The 18100-nt window shown below is 40.4% G+C and overlaps 2 protein-coding genes across 3 annotated transcripts; both read right to left on the minus strand.

Annotated features, from left to right (window-relative positions):
- Positions 1-28: 28 nt before the first annotated feature.
- LOC140923412 (uncharacterized) lies at positions 29-13206 on the minus strand. 2 transcript variants are annotated; one of them, XM_073373507.1, is made up of 4 exons: positions 13067-13206; positions 3257-3398; positions 2187-2450; positions 29-412 (listed from the first exon to the last, which is right to left on the minus strand). In XM_073373507.1, exons 1-4 carry the CDS (start codon positions 13095-13097, stop codon positions 133-135), a joined length of 717 nt encoding a protein of 238 aa, XP_073229608.1. In that variant the 5' UTR covers positions 13098-13206; the 3' UTR covers positions 29-132. The 2 variants fall into 2 exon arrangements, with proteins under 2 accessions (XP_073229608.1, XP_073229607.1); XM_073373506.1 differs by lacking the exon at positions 13067-13206 and adding an exon at positions 5005-5166 and having other exon boundaries at positions 35-412.
- Positions 13207-14511: 1305 nt separating this feature from the next.
- On the minus strand, positions 14512-16713 carry LOC140923053 (uncharacterized). The gene is made up of 3 exons (XM_073373112.1): positions 16576-16713; positions 15142-15405; positions 14512-14919 (listed from the first exon to the last, which is right to left on the minus strand). The coding sequence occupies exons 1-3, from the start codon at positions 16653-16655 to the stop codon at positions 14667-14669; spliced, it is 597 nt and encodes a 198-aa protein (XP_073229213.1). The 5' UTR covers positions 16656-16713; the 3' UTR covers positions 14512-14666.
- Between the last annotated feature and the right edge of the window lie 1387 nt (positions 16714-18100).

Below are 18100 nucleotides of genomic sequence, written 5' to 3' on the forward strand. Positions count from 1 at the left end.
ACGTTCTTCCGTTAACTAGATTTACAATGCTCACATTTTCCTTTTTTGACAACTGCTTCATTTACTTCTAAAATCGGAATGCAGCATTTACATTACTGCTTGACATTCAAACATTGCTTCGCTACTTAAGATCTAAACATAGAAAAAAAGCAAGAGAAAAGTGATCAATAGAGCCTGCAGAACGCCAATTCTCATTCCAGCGGTTTCAGGACTGTTGTTCAGGGGATTGTTGAGGTCCTTCACTTCATCGCATTGGTCTTTTCCGGTCGCCCCAGGATCCCGATTGTTGTCGCACAAAGGATTGTAATCACTGAATCCCAACTGTAAATCGAGCACTGGCTTGGTTTTAGGAGCAAAGGTACAGGCAGTTTCTGTGACATTCTTCAGACACTTCTTTGCATCTGCATTTTCACTGGAGATCAATGACAAGAGATAATTGCTGGAGTTGCAATGACGGATCGTTCGAAGGCTGGGAAGGGCCGGCGCTTTGCTCCTTACGAGAGATATACCTTCCTTTAACCCTTTCACTGCCGACTGTGGCCAAGGGCAAAATTCAACACAAACGTCCAATTTCATTTCGTAAAATTTTGAAAAACAAATATAACCATCTAAAAGCACAGGCAGAGATGTTTCATTTGAATGGTCACTCCATAGAATTTTGTCCACAGACTCAGAAGTGACAGTCTGGCAGTGAAAGGGTAAATTATCTGCGATACCCCTCATTCTTTTCAAATACAAGTCTTTTTAGTTGTTGTTGTTGTTAAATAGCAGTCAGATACAGTACACAGGGCTCGTACAGATTTTTTGATGTGATAATTAAAGACTATTTCCGAAAAAAATTATATCTTTTTCCAGTTCAAGGCATTTTCAACTCCAGAATTGTTTCCGTTATTTTTTTCAGTCTTTATCATTATTTTTTATACTGGTTTGCAACTTTCAATTCAGCTGTTTTCAAGAACTAAAAATTCCGTGCGAACTCTGCAGATAAATCGAAAGAAAATTATTTTTCATTTCAGTGTATGTATTCCCATCGGGGATCATTTCAATTAAACGCATAACCTTTTCTCTGGGTGATGTTGAAATATTTTTAAGAGAAAATGAATGTTTGCCACTGTACTCTTGAGACTTGGAGGGTGAATACATTGTATTTGTCATTAATTTTGTATTTCTCTGAAGGGCGTAAGGCTTTAGACACAGCTAGCACCGTTTTAAACTTAGGCCCCGTTTATGTGGAGAAACGTGGTCTCTGAAAAGAATGTCACCCTCTCAGTCAAGTCAACTTTAACGAGCGCTTATATGGAAAAAAACGTGACCCCTTTGCCCTTTCAACAGCGCTCGCGGATGCTCTGATTAGGGACTTTAAGATCCAACGACGCGACAGCAACGAGAACGTCGCTTAAAAACGTAAATTTACGTTCTTTCAGTCTTTATCGTAATTTTTCCTACCCCCCACTTACTTGTCAAATGTAGGCGAACCCTCCTGGAGTTGAATTCCTACGGACCATATCCAAGTACAGAAAGAGAAACAAAATTTCGTAGTTGCTTGTTTACGTACTCCATAAAAGGCGAAATTAGGCATTTTCACGTTGTAGTCGTGCAAAAACGGGCAGAGAAATGTGCAAACAAGCGTAATGCACGTGCAAAGTTGTTGTTTTGCTTATTAAACCTATTGTTTTTTTGACGTTCTTGTTGCCGTCCGCGTCGTTGGATCTCAAAGTCCCTGCTATTGTCTCCCCTTGACTGAGTTGTCCCGGTTAGGACCGGTGAAGTGTTTATGCGGAGTAAAGTTGGCCTGGCTAGAAGGGTGACCCTACGATCGAAAAAAGGTGACCATAACCCGCCTAGCCGAGCTAACTTGTTTCTCGTGTAAACGGTTCGCCAAGTTTTCTATGAACAGTTAGCTCGCCCAGAGTAGCTCCTGTAGCCGAGTGACCCTTCTACCCATGACAAGTTTTCTCCTTACAAACGGGACCGGCGTAGAAGATCAGGGTGTTTATAGTCAGCTGTATAGTACAGTCAAACCCCTTTCATACGGACACGGAAGCAGGGATAGAAAGTGTCCGTATTGACAGGGTACCCCGGCCGTATTAAGGGATTTCTTTCCCCAGGGACAAACCAAAGTGTCCGTATTAAGCGGATATCCGTAAAGCGGGGTTTAACTGTATTCGTTCAATGTTTCGACTTACGAGCATAGTTCGGGATCCGACTTGTCTGCGTCGAATTTTTGATGGAAATTCCTCGAACAGTTTTTTGCAGCAGGGATGAACGAGCTGTTACATAGGTAGTCCAGCGATAGCAAAGATGGAATCTCCCTCCCGCCTTTCAAACACGTGGTATTTTCTTTGAAGTTTCCGTGAACAAGATTTTCGATCCAACTTTCTGGTAGTACATTTCCAACACAAATTTCAACCGTCTTAATTACGCAATTGATCAGTTTCTTGAACTTGGCGCTGTGGATACAGAATGGCAAAATGACCATTAGAAATGATAATGAAAAGAAATAAAACTTATCTCGAGAATTGAGGCTAGCATGGTTTATTTGCATTTTTGATACGATCACCTTGCTTTTCGGTGATTGGGATGTTTTTAATTTATGAAGGTTAGAATAATTAAATCAGTCTGAGTGCCGATGAAGTTATACTTGCTTTGGACACTTTTTGTTTTAATTAATATCCAATTATAACTAATTATAGGTGTAGCCAAAATTCCCAGTTCCGGTCTCCGACGTGCCTTCAAACACACGGAACAGGATCCTCGACACTACCTCAGGAAACTTAACGCTCTATATTAAACTCCTTATTGCTGATTTGCACGTGACGTCACGGCGGACATGTTAGTGGTCAAGAACAAATTTCTCTATTGTATTGAGCCAACATGGCCGCCTTGTCACATGGTTGCAAACCAAGAATTGTTGTGATCCAGAAATTTTGCTATGATGGTACCTGAAGTCACACTTCTCCACTCTATTATGTAGCAAAATAAAGCATGTTTGAATTTATGGTGAATGATAAGGGAAAGTCGTTGGTATTAATTTTTATTAAGTAATTCAAGTATCTGCACTGAAAAAGTAAGAAACTTAAAATCACTTCCTTTTCTCTCTTGAATTTTCGAAACAATCTTGCTTAATAGCATGAGGATGTTTTTTTTTTCTCCGAACGGGCTCGCTGAGATAAATATCTCGGGGGTTAGTGTTACTGCGAAAAAGTACGGCGGGATTTCAAGCCGTGGTAAGTCAAAGTTACGAACTGTACTGTACCTGCAATCTCCATTAGGGTCTTTCTGGAGTCCCTTAAAAAAGTCTGTTTGACATTTATTGGCATCACAATGATATTCCATATACGTACAATCGCCAATTTTAGGAAGCTTATCATCTTTAGCCTGACTTCCAGAAAGGATAGCTTAAAGAAACCGTTATGAATGTAAAATTAGTAGTTGTTACAAGAACAATAAATTCGTAAATCATGATCAAGATGGCGTTAACAGTCATTGCCAATTTGAATAGGAGCCGAGTCGAATCATGTAAGGGAATCCAAGACGGTCTTGGATTCCGAATTCCACCGTGGATTCCGGATTCCAGGTGCTAGATTCCGGATTCCAATCATTAACAGGATTCTGGATTCCTTGCGCTGGATTTCAGATTTCAAAGCCCGGGATTCCGAATTCCAAAAGCAAAATTCTCGGATTCCGGAATCTGAATTACCTTACACGGGGCGAATCAAGGATCGGCACATTTGGTTACTGGGTGATACGCTCCTGGTTACTGCGATGCCTTCCGGGCGAGAAGTCCCGAGTTCGATTCCCACGTGTGATCTCAAATCCCTAGTAAATTCCGACTTCTTTCCTGTCCGTGTAGTTTTAAGTAGCTGTAATTAAATACCCGCAAAACGTAGCACGGTTGGAAAATGGGAGGTTAAATTCGAACTGTGTTTAAAGACGCTTAACAATTTACCTTAGTATTATTAAACGGAAGATTAGTTCCCTATTCCGGATCTTGATGAGCAATATTAATAGAGTGTTTTCACATGACGTCACGGCAGCCATATTGGTGTCCCAAAACAATGAAACGGCGGCCATGTTGGTGTCCCAAACTAGTCCTGTGGGAGTTGAACTCCTTTCTTATGCAAACGCTTTCTTTTGTTCCAATAAATTTGCGTAGATGCTGGCCACGTGAGTGAAAACACTCTATAAAATATACAACTTTATACCGCAGATCAATGTCTAAGAATCGTACTTTTGTGAATAAATAACTCCTCTCTCCCTTTTCTTTATTCTATGTCCCTTTCAATACTATTAAAGTGTCGTAACGTTTGATAGTCTATTCAAAAGATCACTGTGATCAAACGATACCCTCACAATACCGCATCGACTTTGCGATTTCCTAGTATTTATCATTTATTGGCTTTGATGGCCTTTCGACACCCAACGCCGTTTCTATATTCGCCGAGCCTTCTCTCCATACATCTCTATTATGTGAGTCTTTATTGACACCTTTCGATCAGTGCGTGTGATCGATTCCCAGCCGAAGAAATATTTTCCGCTTTTTCGTGATATTTGCTGTTCTGCTAGCTTATTAACAAAATACAGAACATCGACCCTGGGCTATGTCTAGTTGTCGACATTAACTACAGTTCATTCAAAAAAGCTCTTCTGTGGTAGTGAAGGGTTTAAGCAAACTAAATTAAAGCGGAGCTAACTTCGCAAATGGCAGCTTGCATGCCATATGACCATAACTGTGCAAGACGCTTTCACTGCCGTCGGTAAACATCATCTGGAAATATTGGACCACTCTGTAGGTACATTTTCGTACACAGCCAGCAAAGCTTTAGCGCTATTGTTCAGTAAGTTTATCAAATAAGGGCATGCGATAACTCGAATAGTCAGAGGAATCGAGAAGTTTCATGCCTTCCGAGTAAAGAAGGAGCGATCCATGCTTTACAACACGTGCTAGTGTTTTAAGACAAAGGCTGAAATAAATAATTATAAAAATATAGGCCGTGGACTTACCAAGCAAGAAAAGAATGCTTTTCAGATACATTTCGTAAATGAATTTAGTCCTGTATTCAGAACAATTTGAAAACAAACAGGAGGACGAAGTGAAGCATAAAAGCTTGACGTAAAACTACCGTTACACGATCCCTTGAACCCCAAATTGGTATGCAAAACACTTCAAACCGCAGTCTTGCACTCAGAGCGTATCGTTTGATTTGGTCACGGGATCCTGCAAGCTTAGAATATTTTTGCATACCTTGCCCTACGGCTCTATCGTTATATTTCCAACAAAAAGAAAGAAAGAAACTAAGAAAGAAAAACAGAGCACTCAGTCTCGGTCAACAATTACCGAAACCTTGATTATTCCGGATATCATAACAAACCGCATCTAATAACTGTTTTATAATAAATTCTTTTAAAGAAAGTAACGGCAAAAACACCATCGCATAGAACACAGTTTAACATTGCTATTGGAAATCATTCATTGCGCGCGCAACCAACAGATTAGTCACTCATCTGCTGGCAGATAACTGACTAATCCGTAGGTTGCGCTAATTTCCAATATTAATTGTAGGCTCTTAGCCAATGAGAAGGTTAAGATAGATAGCGACTACAATGTAAAATAACAATTACAATGGGCGCTTTCCATTTAGTCAAAATTTCCGGACTTTCGGTTCGGCCGTAAATGGAAGACGTTTCGTCGGTTCGTCCCACTGGAAAATTCCCAGAAAAAGTGGAAAATCTAAAAAGGTGAGCCCGTTTTCCCGGTTGGAATTCCCGAACGGAATGTCGTCGGTTCCATTTACGTTTCTCGTAGTTCGTACCAGTTCCAGGTCCACGGTCGGGCACCGCGACGTACCGGGGTTTACGACCAAATGGAACAACTTTTTACCAATCGGAAATTCCACTTTTGCTCCCATCGAAATTTCCGGGTTTTTTTCCTAAATGGAAAGCGCCCAATCATTTAATAGTGGTTTCTAGGGTTCTTTTTTCCATTGTGTTAGGTGACATTCTAAAAGAACTGAAAGTTTTCTAAAAAATGAGTTTTATTTTCCTACAACAAAACGCATTGTTTCCAGTAATTTTTGAGACAACTTCTGTTATCTCTGATCTTATCAGGCGCCTTTTTCTGAGGAGCGCTAGCAAGCCTAAGGTTTAGTCACCATCGGTCTGAATTAAATATGCCGTTTTCAGTACTCGAGGAAGAATGGGTTCGTCGTTACAATCCTACACTGTAACAACCCATCACTGCGTCAACATACCGTATTTTCTCGAATAAGCGCCCTGGCGCTTATTCCAAAATTCCGCTAAAAGGAGGAGAGTTAATTGGAAGGAAGGCGCTTATTAAGTTTTCCTTGTTACAAACTGTAATTTTATTTTAACTTTAAATCTATTAAAAATCGAAAAAAAAAACAAAGCAAACACTACCTTATCCACATAAACGTAAAGTCAATATTTAGGGTTGAATGTTTTTCGTTCATTAAAACAGTGGTTAGTAATCAAGCGTTCCGTAATACCGTTATATTTACTCTAATGATCATTATATATGCAGGTTTTTAAAATATCGATTATCTGATCATCTAAAAGATCATCCTCTCGTCAACGAGTGATATTCAGATTGTCGCATTCCCTTGTAATTCTCTACTTTTTAAGAAAGTGATGGACAGTGGAGGCAGACGGTTGTTTACTATTCTGGTTTAAGGTGTGCCTGGAAGCTCATTCGGGGAAGGGCACTTATTAGAGCGTGGACGCTTATTCGATGTATTGTTACTGATGGCATCATCTTTCTTTTGAAAATTTTCCATTTTATTTCTATTGTAACTACCAAGAACTGTTCTGAGAAAAACGACAACGACAACAACAGCAGCCGCGATAACAATTTATTGTACCCATCACAAGAAATTAATGTTAATTTACATGTTATAATCTACTGCTACCCAGAAATTCCACGGTGTCTAGGTACTCAATTATCGCCTTAATTTTCCTTCGTCTGGATCTAGAAAAACCCCGTTCATGTAAACCTTTTACAATTTATGTTTAAAACGCAAGCGATTTATTGGCGTATTTATTTAAAAGCTTCTCTGCCTCACATCCGAGAAAAAAAAAAAAAACCACAGCACAAAAGGAATAAGCAAGGCATATGTGACGCCAACTTTCATTTTAGCGGACGCAGGACCGTTGCTATGCAGGGGGTTGTTGAGTTTCTTCACACCATCACATTGGTCTTTTCCGGTTGCCCCAGGATCTCGATTGTTTTCACAGAAAGGATTCCAGTCACTAAAGCCTAGATCTATCACCTTCTGCTGACTAGACGTAAAGTGACAATCTGATGCTATCAGGTTCTTCATACACCCCTTCGCTTTGGCATATTCCCTGTTGAGATGCAGAGAGGTAATACGTCACTCTAAGGATTGCCAGGGGTAGATCGAGGGGAATAGGGGGATCCTTGAGTAACCCCCTTTTATTCTTAATTCATCTGCACCGCTATTGCCTCCCCAATATTCAGATCAGTGCAATTTTTCATATGCGACATATCTGGAGAAACGTTTGACCCAAATTTATAGATCAAAATTAAGCTTTGTATGGAGACGCCATGTTGGTGTCCATATGAGGGGCACCAACGTGGTGGCTGTAAACCAACAAAACACCTGTCACCTAATTTTACTATGAAATCATGAATTGATCTCTCGTGGAAATCATAAACATTAACGTAATTCTTTTTCTGTTACAAGGACTGTTCAGATGCAAAATCCCCCAAAATAAGTCACTTTTTGAACCTACATATATGGAAGCCCTCTCGGCCGCCATGTAAATACCGCGTCAAGCTTAAAATTTCAATTGTACTCTCTCAGACTGACAAAGAACACTTTCGAAGTGAACATTTGTATAAATATTAGTTCTTAGCTTCTTTGATACCTCATGAATGAAAGTAAGAAGAGAATCGATTATTCTTTAGTTTGAATTTTGGTAACGTCATGTGAAAACCTGCATACTCAGCTCTGCTCTGTATTCTCACTCAAAATCCCAGATACTCCCCGATGGCGTCATTTTACTTTATTTAACTAAGGTTAAGGGCAAACTCATTGGCATTAACAAATGTTGTAACCTTTTTAAAAAATGACTCTAAAGTGATTGAAATGAAGCGAAATGATATTCCCGGGGGGGGGGGGGGGAATCCCCTATGAAAGGAGGGGCCGCGTCAGAAAATTATCAACACTTCTTTGACGCCCCCTACTGCTTAACTGTAGCGATCATATTTTGGTTCCAGCGTGACCGCAAAGCCGAGGCTAATGCAACGGGAGAGCAAGGGCGGGGCAGTCAGGTGGTGACACTTGCCGTTTACAATTTCTCCCGAATTCGAATCCAAGTTGGGACGCTATATGTAAGATGAATTTATTGTTGGTCCCTTTCATGTTTTTAAAAGATTCTTCTCTCAGGGTGCTTCTGTTTTGCCCCTCCTCAAAAACCAACATCAAGTTTCAGGTCATTTTGCCTATTGAAATGACCCAAAATGGATCCGTTTCCTCCCTTCTAAATCTGCTAAAATTCAGAGTCATTCGGCGTTCGGGGGCCGTTTTGCGTTCTGCAAAATACCCCCTAACGCTTGACTTGGTATGAATGTAACTCTCCTTAGGGCACTTTAAAACAAGCTGGTACAATGCTACAGTGCTTGTCTCGGTTTTTGTTATGTAGATAATTATAGTCTATTGTATTCGTTCAAACTTTAACTTACGAGCACAGCTCAGGATCCGTCTTGTCTGCTGCGAATCTTTGCTTGAACTTTCTTGGACAGTTGTTTGCATCAGTGACGAACGAGCTGCTGCATGGCAAGATCCCCGACGAAGTAGTTGTTCCTTTCCACCCACCTTTCAAACAATATACAGTTTCATCGAAACTTGAACGAGCGATGCTCTTGATCTGGCTTTGAGATAGTAAGCTATAGTAAGTCATTTTCGTCACAAATATCAAACGTTTTAGTTACACATTTGGTCAATTTCTCGAACTTGGCCCTAAGGATGTAAAATAGAAAATATATTCTCAAAGAGATATCTGAATAGAAGAAGCAACATGTACTTTGTACGTCCGAAATCGAAGGAAAGCATTGTTATTTAGCGCATGGTATTTTCTATAAATTGTTGGTTAACGATGCTTTCCAGACGTCGCCCCCCGGGGGGTACTCCTGGGAATTCTTGATGGGGGTGTGCCGCCCGGTTCTCCAAATCCTGACTCTATTTCAGACCACAAAAATATAATTTTCCACACTCGTTTTCAGACCAGACCTCTAAAATCCATATCCGTTTACAGACCTGGCCTTTAGGCAGAAATTATGTTGTCATTACTTAGAGTAGAGTGCAAGCCAAAATTTGAAGACCATTTTGAATTCACGTATTTCTTTTTCTTTCTTACTCATTTGGAATTGAAACAATAAATACATTCATACATTCCCGTAGTTCCCCTCGAAAACTAAAACCGATTCCAAACCAAAATGGGCAAAGCGTATACCCGTTTTCAGACCAAAACGGCGCAAAAACCCTACCCGGGGAGCGGCACATACCTATATAAAATATAACTTATATAAGGGAGTAATCCCCCCGCCCCCCGCTCCCGGACGTCGCCCCAGGTATAAAATTATCCAAGACAGTCATGGATTCTGGATTCCAAACTGTGGATTCCGGATCCCAGGGACTGGATTTCACACTCCTTGTCAGTGGAATTTGGATTCTGCTTGTAAACGTTATCGTTATTCCGAATTCCTTGAGCTGTCAATTCCAAATTCTGAAGTCCTGGATTCCAGTTTCCACAAGAAACTTTTCCCGGATTCCGAAATTCTGAATTACCTCTTACATGGGGCGACATACGATTTTGAGATAGGAAAGGTCCAGCGAAAGTATCAGCGACTTTGATTAACAAATAGTCCCATTTTCTAGAACTTGACCCCGCGTTTTACTGGCACCCATCACCCATGGGTTTTAGGAGAAAAGACGTACAGCAGGTAGTCTGCTACACAGCCGTTTTTGTGTCGTCACGCAACGCTCCTCCCCACTAACGCGTTGCGTGACGACACTAAAAACGGCTGTGTAACAGACTATACAGCAAGCAGCTTTATAGTTAAAGTATTGTACCTGCAGTTTCCAGGGTCCTTCCGAAGATTTTTGAAAAAGTCCGTGGTGCATTTAGGAGCATCACAGTAATATTCCATAAATGTGCATTAGGCAACATTAGGAAGATATGCCTTACTTCCAGAAAGGACGGCTAAAATTAAAGAAAATCGACGGGGGTCATTACAATTGCTAATGTAATGTAAATGTACATGTACTGTTACTGCAATATTTCAAGTGAAAAATAGTTATGAAATAGCGTGCGAGCAGGCTCTGCGGAGGGAGGGGGGGGGGGGGTTCGTCTCACTTGGGATGTTCAGGGCAGGATTTCCGCAATAACACTCAGTGTTGTGCGCGGAGAAAAATATACATAGGAAATTTGCAAATGCCGTCATAACGTTTGTCGCCTCCTTTTAGGGTCAAATGAAGCCCCCCAGGTGTTCTGTCGTGAATTGTAATACCTGTCGAATATTGTAATCACAATTATCGAGAACTGTAAAAACCAAACTATCGTGAATTGTAATAACACGTTGTCGTAATTTGTAATAAGCCCACCTGTCGTGAATTGTTATGTAACACTTTGTCGTATTTTGTAATACTTCCTGTTTTGGGCTTATCTACTGTAATTTTCCTGTCAATCCAAACTGACATTTCAGCTGTCTGATTTGGCCAGATTGTGGCAATGACTAAGTCATCCGACCGACTACCTAGTGAACTTATTCGAAACAGTCAACCAACCAGCATACTGAGCAGCTATTTGTTACTTCCACCAATATTGATCGCATTAGGGGTCATTAAAAAAATTCTAGAAGGGGGGGGGGGGGGGGGGGGGCAAGAGCTCGAGGATAGGGACAGTTCGAACCACATGAATAGCACACCGCACGATTGACGCCAGTGTGACTAATTTGATCTGTTTGCCTGACTTTTCTCTCTCTTTTTTTTTTATTTTGATGACAAAAGTAGCGACAAACACGGAATTAACTAGCACGAAAAAGTACGCAATTAAGTAAATCTTCAACACATTTTCGGATATCACTAAAGACGTCATTTTACAAAAAAAATCGTATGAATTATCAGTTATCAACACGAAAAAGTCGCTATGCTCTGGTTTTTCGCAGTCCCCGAGGGAAATAAATTAAAACAAGACTAGATAATATAGTCAAGAATAAGGCGCCAGTGTGATATGCTGCTCAGTGCTCATGCACCAAATTCCCTGGGTAAAAAACGAAATAGAAACTTGAGAACGCGATATATGTAACCTTTTGTAACGTACACTTTGCTTAGACTTTGACTGGAGTTAATTCCATGGATTGAATATTAGAAAAAACGCAGAACGTTAAACCTATATCATTTCGGCTTCATCAGGGTATGATATCGCAACAATTTTTTACGCATCATTAAACAAGTTACTTCCGTAGTTTACTTTTGCTGACTTTTATTCTGCACAGCAGTTATACTACTTCATGAGAAATTTCTGCAAATTGATTGGCTTAGAGCAGTGGTATTTCAGCTTAATTTGAAATACCTACATGTGAAAATTACAAACCTTTTGCGGGTAGTAGTATAAACAAATAATAGCATGATTTGTACGTGAAATTTGGCATAAATACCACTCGTGATATTTCAAAATTGTCACAAATTTCACTCGCCTAACGGCTCGTGAAATTACCTATAACAATTTCGAAATATCACTCATGGTATTTATGCCAAATATCACTCCAAATCATGCTATTACCTATACTAATACAGTTCGACGCGGTACTGAAACGCTGTAATACTGCAATGCTGAAAGGAAGTTGTAACGTAAATTCACTGCAGGAATGTGGTTGCCCGGGGGGGGGGGGGTACTGCCATATATGGGCTATACAGGTATGTGCCGCTGTGAAGGGTATGGTTTTCAAGCAGTTTACTCTAGGATAGGGTATATAAATCAGAGCGTTTGGCTCTAGAATAGGGTATCATTTTTCAGGAAACTGATCAGTTGGTTGAAGATTTTATCTAGACTAGGTACACAGCTACTCTAGGATAGGGGGATTTGGCGAGTTTACTCTAGTATAGGGTAGCAAAATTCAGCTGAACTAGCTCTGGTAAAGGTTAAGGGTTCCAGGCTCCCAGCGGCACATCCCCACCCAGAAATTCCTAAAGTGCCCCCCCCCCCCCCCGGGTGTGGTTGACACGATTTCTTTTCTTGATTTATGTTTCAGGGTTCGAACACATCCTTAGCTCTTTTCTTTCTTTTTTTTGTTTTTGTTCTAATTTGTTTTTCTTTTTTTGATCTGTCTAAGATTTTGCTTCTCTTCTTCTTTTTCTTCTCTGTTTTTTCTTTTGCCTTTTGATATTTGACTGCCTGGAGGCCCGGTTACACAAGCCGCATCTCGCCTTTTCACTTTACTGACTAAATCTTGATATTGTAAGTACGTGGGTGGCGAAATTAAATAAAATAAAATAGTAGCTGACTCAGAAATAGCCGCTGTCATTGTTTCGTTATCGATGGAGGCTCTAAATATGACAGGGCGAAACCGTAGAAGAAAAGGAAGGCTGAAAAATCATTTCCGGGCCTGTGTACATTCTGAGCGTGTTTCAGAGCATGAAATTAGGGCCATTCCTAGCACTGTTTTCTGAATCTTCTAGTTTCAAACAGTTCAACATGAAATGAAATTGAGTGAAAATGTGCAAGACGTTTTCACCGGCGTTGATTGAAATTATGTAAAATTGGACCATGATCGTTTTGTATTAAGCCGTTCTGTTGACAATCTAATAGTTAATACCAGTGAGCAGTGAGTAAAGCTTTACTGTTAGTGCGAGTTACATTAAGAAATATACGATGCATATCAAATGGTTATCATGTTCCAAACTTTAGGCTTTCACCCGTACGTCGGGTTTCAGCACGAAGACCGCACTCGAGTGTCAATGGAGTTAAGGAAAAAGTGGTAGTAAAACTAAATCTCAATAACAAAAGCCGTAAAGAATTGACTTACCTAGCAGGAAAAGAATTCTTTTCATGTCCATTTCTTAGCTTCTCTGCTAACTTTCCTACGGCGTATTTGCAAAGACCAACTGTATCTGCCGGAAAAACTTTTGAACGCGACTAACGTTATGTGCAAACGGACGTAACAGGGAGTTGGGTAGGAGTTCAGAGTCCATCCTCTGTAACTTCAAAACCGCTTATGATACGGCCACTAAAATTACAAGGCATAATTTGACTTACATAATGACGTTTATAACGTGATTAGGACGTTATATTGTTGAATTGATTGGCAATATCCAGATTCCCCTCAGAGTAGCCATAAAGCGAAAAAACCTTGATAAATTAAGGTGTCTGATAAAATAATATCAAGAAGTTAGCTAACACATTAATGACCTTCAAAAACACCAGTTATGTCATAATAACGTTTTATATTACGTTAATAGGGAACTGGAACCCTCCGCCATCTTGGATCCGCCATTTTGAACTACTTACTGTATTGTACCTAAAAACCGTTTTAAACGAGTTGGTCGTCATAGAAATAATTTTATCTGTGTATAAAAAAAATGCATAGGAAGCAAAATAATCCACAAGTTACAAAATTCCGAGAGAGATGAACACTGCTGAAAACTTAACCCGGCAGCTGCCATTTGGTTGTTATAAATTCACGTTTTTTTTCTCCTTAAATTTAAGTCACTAAGAAAGCCTGTATTACATTACACATTTACCATAAATTTGAGGAAATAATTCTAAATTGAGTGTAACATAATGATTCAATAAGTTAAAATAGAAAAGAAACGTTATTTTATAGGAAAAGTGCAAAATAACAATTATAATAATTAGTAATAAAAAATGGCTGTCAAAACCCGGTTGCCATGGTAACGTCAATGTTGAGCTACACGTCATGACAACTCTTAAATGTTCCCAGATAATTTTTAGGAAACGTCGCTTATTTTCGCGTTAAGGTCGTTAAGCCCTTGAACGGCTTTGAAATTATTCATTTTTTACCGTTCTGAATAGGGTTAGCCCAAATAGTGACCTACATCCAATTTCTCCCAACAATAACACTACCTGATCAAACAGACAGGCCATGAGAATTAGTGAAATGATTACCACAGATGAAATGTTGTGATGTCAGAACAAATTTTCTCTAGCAGTACCATAAAGAATGTATGAAGAACAGTGTGGAGAAGACGCATGCTGATTTTGGGGCTTAAAGGGTTAAGGAGAGAGTGAATTTTTGTTCCATGTCATTAATGATTTCCTTGTTGTGCATCATCTTAGTTTCGCTAGACAGACTGTTGATATTGCCCCAACGCAATCACAAGTTTGTGGTTACTTATTTTTGGCTGGACTAAAGCTTTAATTTTATTTGCTTTAATCGTACAGTTCAAGTGATGCAAGGTTGCATAAGGGAATCGGAAAAGCGGCCCAAATGAAACGATGGGATTTGGCAAGTTGGAAAGACTGGATCCAAATTTATTTTTTTAACGCAAAACAGTTACTTGTTTTTACATTATTAAACATTATTATCTACTCTGTTTAAGAATCCACTTAGACGGTCGTAAAAAAAACATACCTAGAAAATTAAACACTGCTCTTCTATTTAAGATCTAAACAAAGAAAAACAGAAACAGGAAATAAAACAGCAGAGCCTTTGCAACGCCCATATTCATCACAGCGGTTGCAGGACTGCCGCTGTAACCGTAACACTGGTCATTACCAATCGCCCCCGGGTCTCGATTGTCCTTGCAGAAAGGATTGTAGTCACTGAAGGCCAAATCTAACATTTCTTGTACAGTAGACGGTAAGGTACAAGCCGACGCTATCAGATTCTTCATGCACTTCTTTGCTTTGGCATTTTCCCTGTTGAAATTGAAAAAAGGGTAATCACAATGTCCAATTATTAAGATTGAAGTCGAGGCGGAACAAGTAGAAGGGTGTGTGTATGTGTGTGTGGTTGGGGGAGAGAAGGAGAGAGAAAGAGAGGGGGGTGGGGTTAGTAACTGCATCAAGAAGCACTAAATTTAGAGCGTTGGTTGCCAATAGCTTAGGAATACGATAGATGCAATCAAAGATTTAACTCACGAGCACAGATCCGGGTCCGCCTTGTTTGCAGCAAACTTTTCATGAAAGGTTCTCAAACAGTTGTCTGCATCAGTGCTGAACGATGGCGCACATGGCGAGCCAATCGTCGGCATGGTTGGAATCGCGTTTCCACCTTCAAGACACATGATATTTTCTTTATAGCTCTCGCGGATAATATTGTCGATCTGACTTTTAGACAGTACACTTCCGGCACAAGATTGAGCCGACTTGGTTGCACAGCTGGTCAGGACATTGAACTTTGCGCTGAGAATTCAACATGGAAAATTTACCATTACTACATGTAAGTTCATAGTTAATGAATAATATGAAGCGACAGATGATAAAATAAGAAGTATTGGTGAGGTAATATAAGCACTGTGAATTGGCCTACAGTCAACTCTCGCTAAAGATGATGTTACACGAGACGATTTGCAACGACGATTTTCAGCCCAACACAACTTGGCAATGTTGGAACAATGTTGTAACCATTCGAAACAATGTCGCAGCAATGTTGCCACGCTGCATTGCGCTAAAAATCGTCGTTGCAAATCGTCTCGTGTAACATCACCTTAAGACAAGCACCAAATACTCCCAGTTTCGAACTTTTCCTCTTACTGAGCCGAGTTATATGTGTCTGGTATGGTCATTCACCATCTAGGCAGAATGGATAAAAATGGATAAAGGGTGGTCTGACACTTTCTTTTATATGGACACTTTCTATGGCCCGATCAATTTCCATATTAACGGGGTGTCCGTATTGAAAGGGTTGACTTTAGGAAATAATGAAGGGGCTTTCCGCAGCGACAACGAAAACTGTTCGTTATAATGAGGTGTCCGCATAAAGCTGAAGCCCATAAAGCGTGGTTTGACTTAAACCAAATTAAAGCGATCGATACAATAACAACTTGACAGCAAAAAGTTTGCTAAGGATTAAACATCGACGACTGTGGGTACAACAGGGACCTTAAGCGAGGACGACGACGACAGCAGTGAAAAGGTCGGCAAAAAAAAATGAATTAGCGTTCTTTCAAACTTAATCGCGTCTATTTGGACCCGCTCAATAAGTCAAATACAGGCAACTTTTCCAGGAGTTGAATTCTTAAGGATTTCATTCAGGTTTTAAAAGGGGAAGGAAAATTCCGTCGTCGCATGTCCACGTCCTCCATAAAACGGCAAATTAGGAGGTTTCACGTCGTAGTCGTGCAGTGGACGTGAAAGAAATGTACTAAAAAGCATGATGCACGTGCAGAGCTGTTGTTTTGATCATTAAACCTATTGTTTTTTGAAGTCGTCGTTGTGGTGGTCGTCGTAGTTGCTTAAGTGCCCTAATGTGTTATTGTGGGGAAAGATCGAATCTGCGATAACCACTGTACAAGACACCGAAAAAAAAAACGTAATTGTGACATTCTTTCCGAAACAACCTTAATACCGTACCTGCAACTTCCATTAGGATCTCTCTGAAGTCCTTTAATGAAATCGGTGTTGCATTTACGAGCCGCACAGTAATACTCCATGAATGTACAGCTCCCTACGTCGGGAAGAGCTGCTTTACTTCCAGAAAGAACAACTAAAAAGAAACCAGATGGGTGACTATGGAGACTTGGGTGACATGGATGACTTGGGTGACGTGGGTGAGTAGGGTGACTTGGTTGACTAGAGTGACTAGGGTGACTTGGGTGACTAGAGTGTCTAGGGTGACTTGGGTGACTAGAGTGACTAGGGTGACTATAGGGTGCCTTTCAATTATATCTATATTTCCTTAAATCTGTCCGTCTATTATTGTATTCAATCGGTAACACCATATATAGAAATGGTAATTAACAATTATTCCTCGAGCCCGAATGGGCTCTGCGTCAATAGCCTAGGGCTATTGACTCAGAGGCTATGAGGGCGAGGGGAATAATTGTTTTAGTAAAATCTAACTAGTTGGTTTTGGTTTTTAAAGCCAGAGCTTTTCGCCACTAGTGGGCATATAGCCTAGTAGTAGCTCAACAGATCAGAACTCAGCATTGATAATAGACCACTAGAGGATTTTTCTAATACTAAATAAACTTGTTGTTGTTGTTGTTCTTGTTGGGTAACTTGGGTGACTTGGGTGACTACAGTGACATGGGTGACCAGGGTGAACGATCAGGAGCTCGGGGGTGGGAAATTGTCTCTTTCTTTGTTCCTGGGGGTGGGGAATAGACCACCAAGAAAGAAAAAAAATGGAAATCCCCGTGTGCCCGGGGGCATGGTTGCAGGTCAAATTAAACCATGCATTACGAGAGGTTTTTCAGGAGAAAGTAGCATTTTCAGTAGGTGGGTAGCTAGAAAATTTCTTTATTAGCAAGTCGGGGTGGTTCCACCTGTCGTTGGAGCAGAATTTAAACATTAGGTTGTAAAGGTGCGAAGATTCAACCAGCATAGGCACAACGTACAGTCGAACCAACCGTAACCGACCACTTAAAATGCGAAGATTCAGCGGTCGCTTCAGGGAGGTGGCCACTTAGGAGGATCGACCCTCAGATAGTACAATATGCGTCACAAGCTCCCCTTTGACTTCAGCCCGGGATCAAGGCAATTTTATGCTTAGGCAAACAATGCCTAATCAACCCACTTGAAGACTCAAGAACTGTACAGTGTCTGAAATGATCCCCGACCGCAAATGATCCCCAGACCGCAAATGATCCTCGACCGCGAATGACCCACTTCGTCGAGCGCAAATGATCCCGTGAAAAGTGGAGGAATAATGGATTTTAGGGGTGGATGGTAAATGGTGCCGAGAACTTGAATGGGTCAAACAATGAAATGAATTAAAACGATAAATAACCGTTCTGCTTCTTTAGGCAATTCCCTGTCTTTCTTTTTTTAAAGAGCATTGATGTTTCTTTGATGTGAAAATTTAAGACAGGAAGGACATCAAGCAGGGAACTCGAAAGTTGAATATTGAATAACGCGTTAAATGTTGAATATAAAG

This window comes from Porites lutea, chromosome 13, assembly GCF_958299795.1.
Source record: "Porites lutea chromosome 13, jaPorLute2.1, whole genome shotgun sequence".
In the NCBI taxonomy this organism is placed as follows: Eukaryota; Metazoa; Cnidaria; class Anthozoa; order Scleractinia; family Poritidae; genus Porites; species Porites lutea.

Bases quoted from the DNA above. Each gene is read 5' to 3' on its own strand.
- LOC140923412 (XM_073373507.1), bottom strand. From the start codon at position 13,097: ATGGACATGAAAAGAATTCTTTTCCTGCTAG. The intron at 3,399-13,066 runs GTAAGTCAATTC...GGTTTCTTTAAG, and splicing joins AAGAATTCTTTTCCTGCTAG to CTATCCTTTCTGGAAGTCAG. The intron at 2,451-3,256 runs GTACAGTACAGT...CTGTATCCACAG, and splicing joins GACCCTAATGGAGATTGCAG to CGCCAAGTTCAAGAAACTGA.
- LOC140923053 (XM_073373112.1), bottom strand. From the start codon at position 16,655: ATGGAGTATTACTGTGCGGCTCGTAAATGCAACACCGATTTCATTAAA. The intron at 15,406-16,575 runs GTACGGTATTAA...TTGAATTCTCAG, and splicing joins GATCCTAATGGAAGTTGCAG to CGCAAAGTTCAATGTCCTGA. The intron at 14,920-15,141 runs GTGAGTTAAATC...CAATTTCAACAG, and splicing joins GCGGACCCGGATCTGTGCTC to GGAAAATGCCAAAGCAAAGA.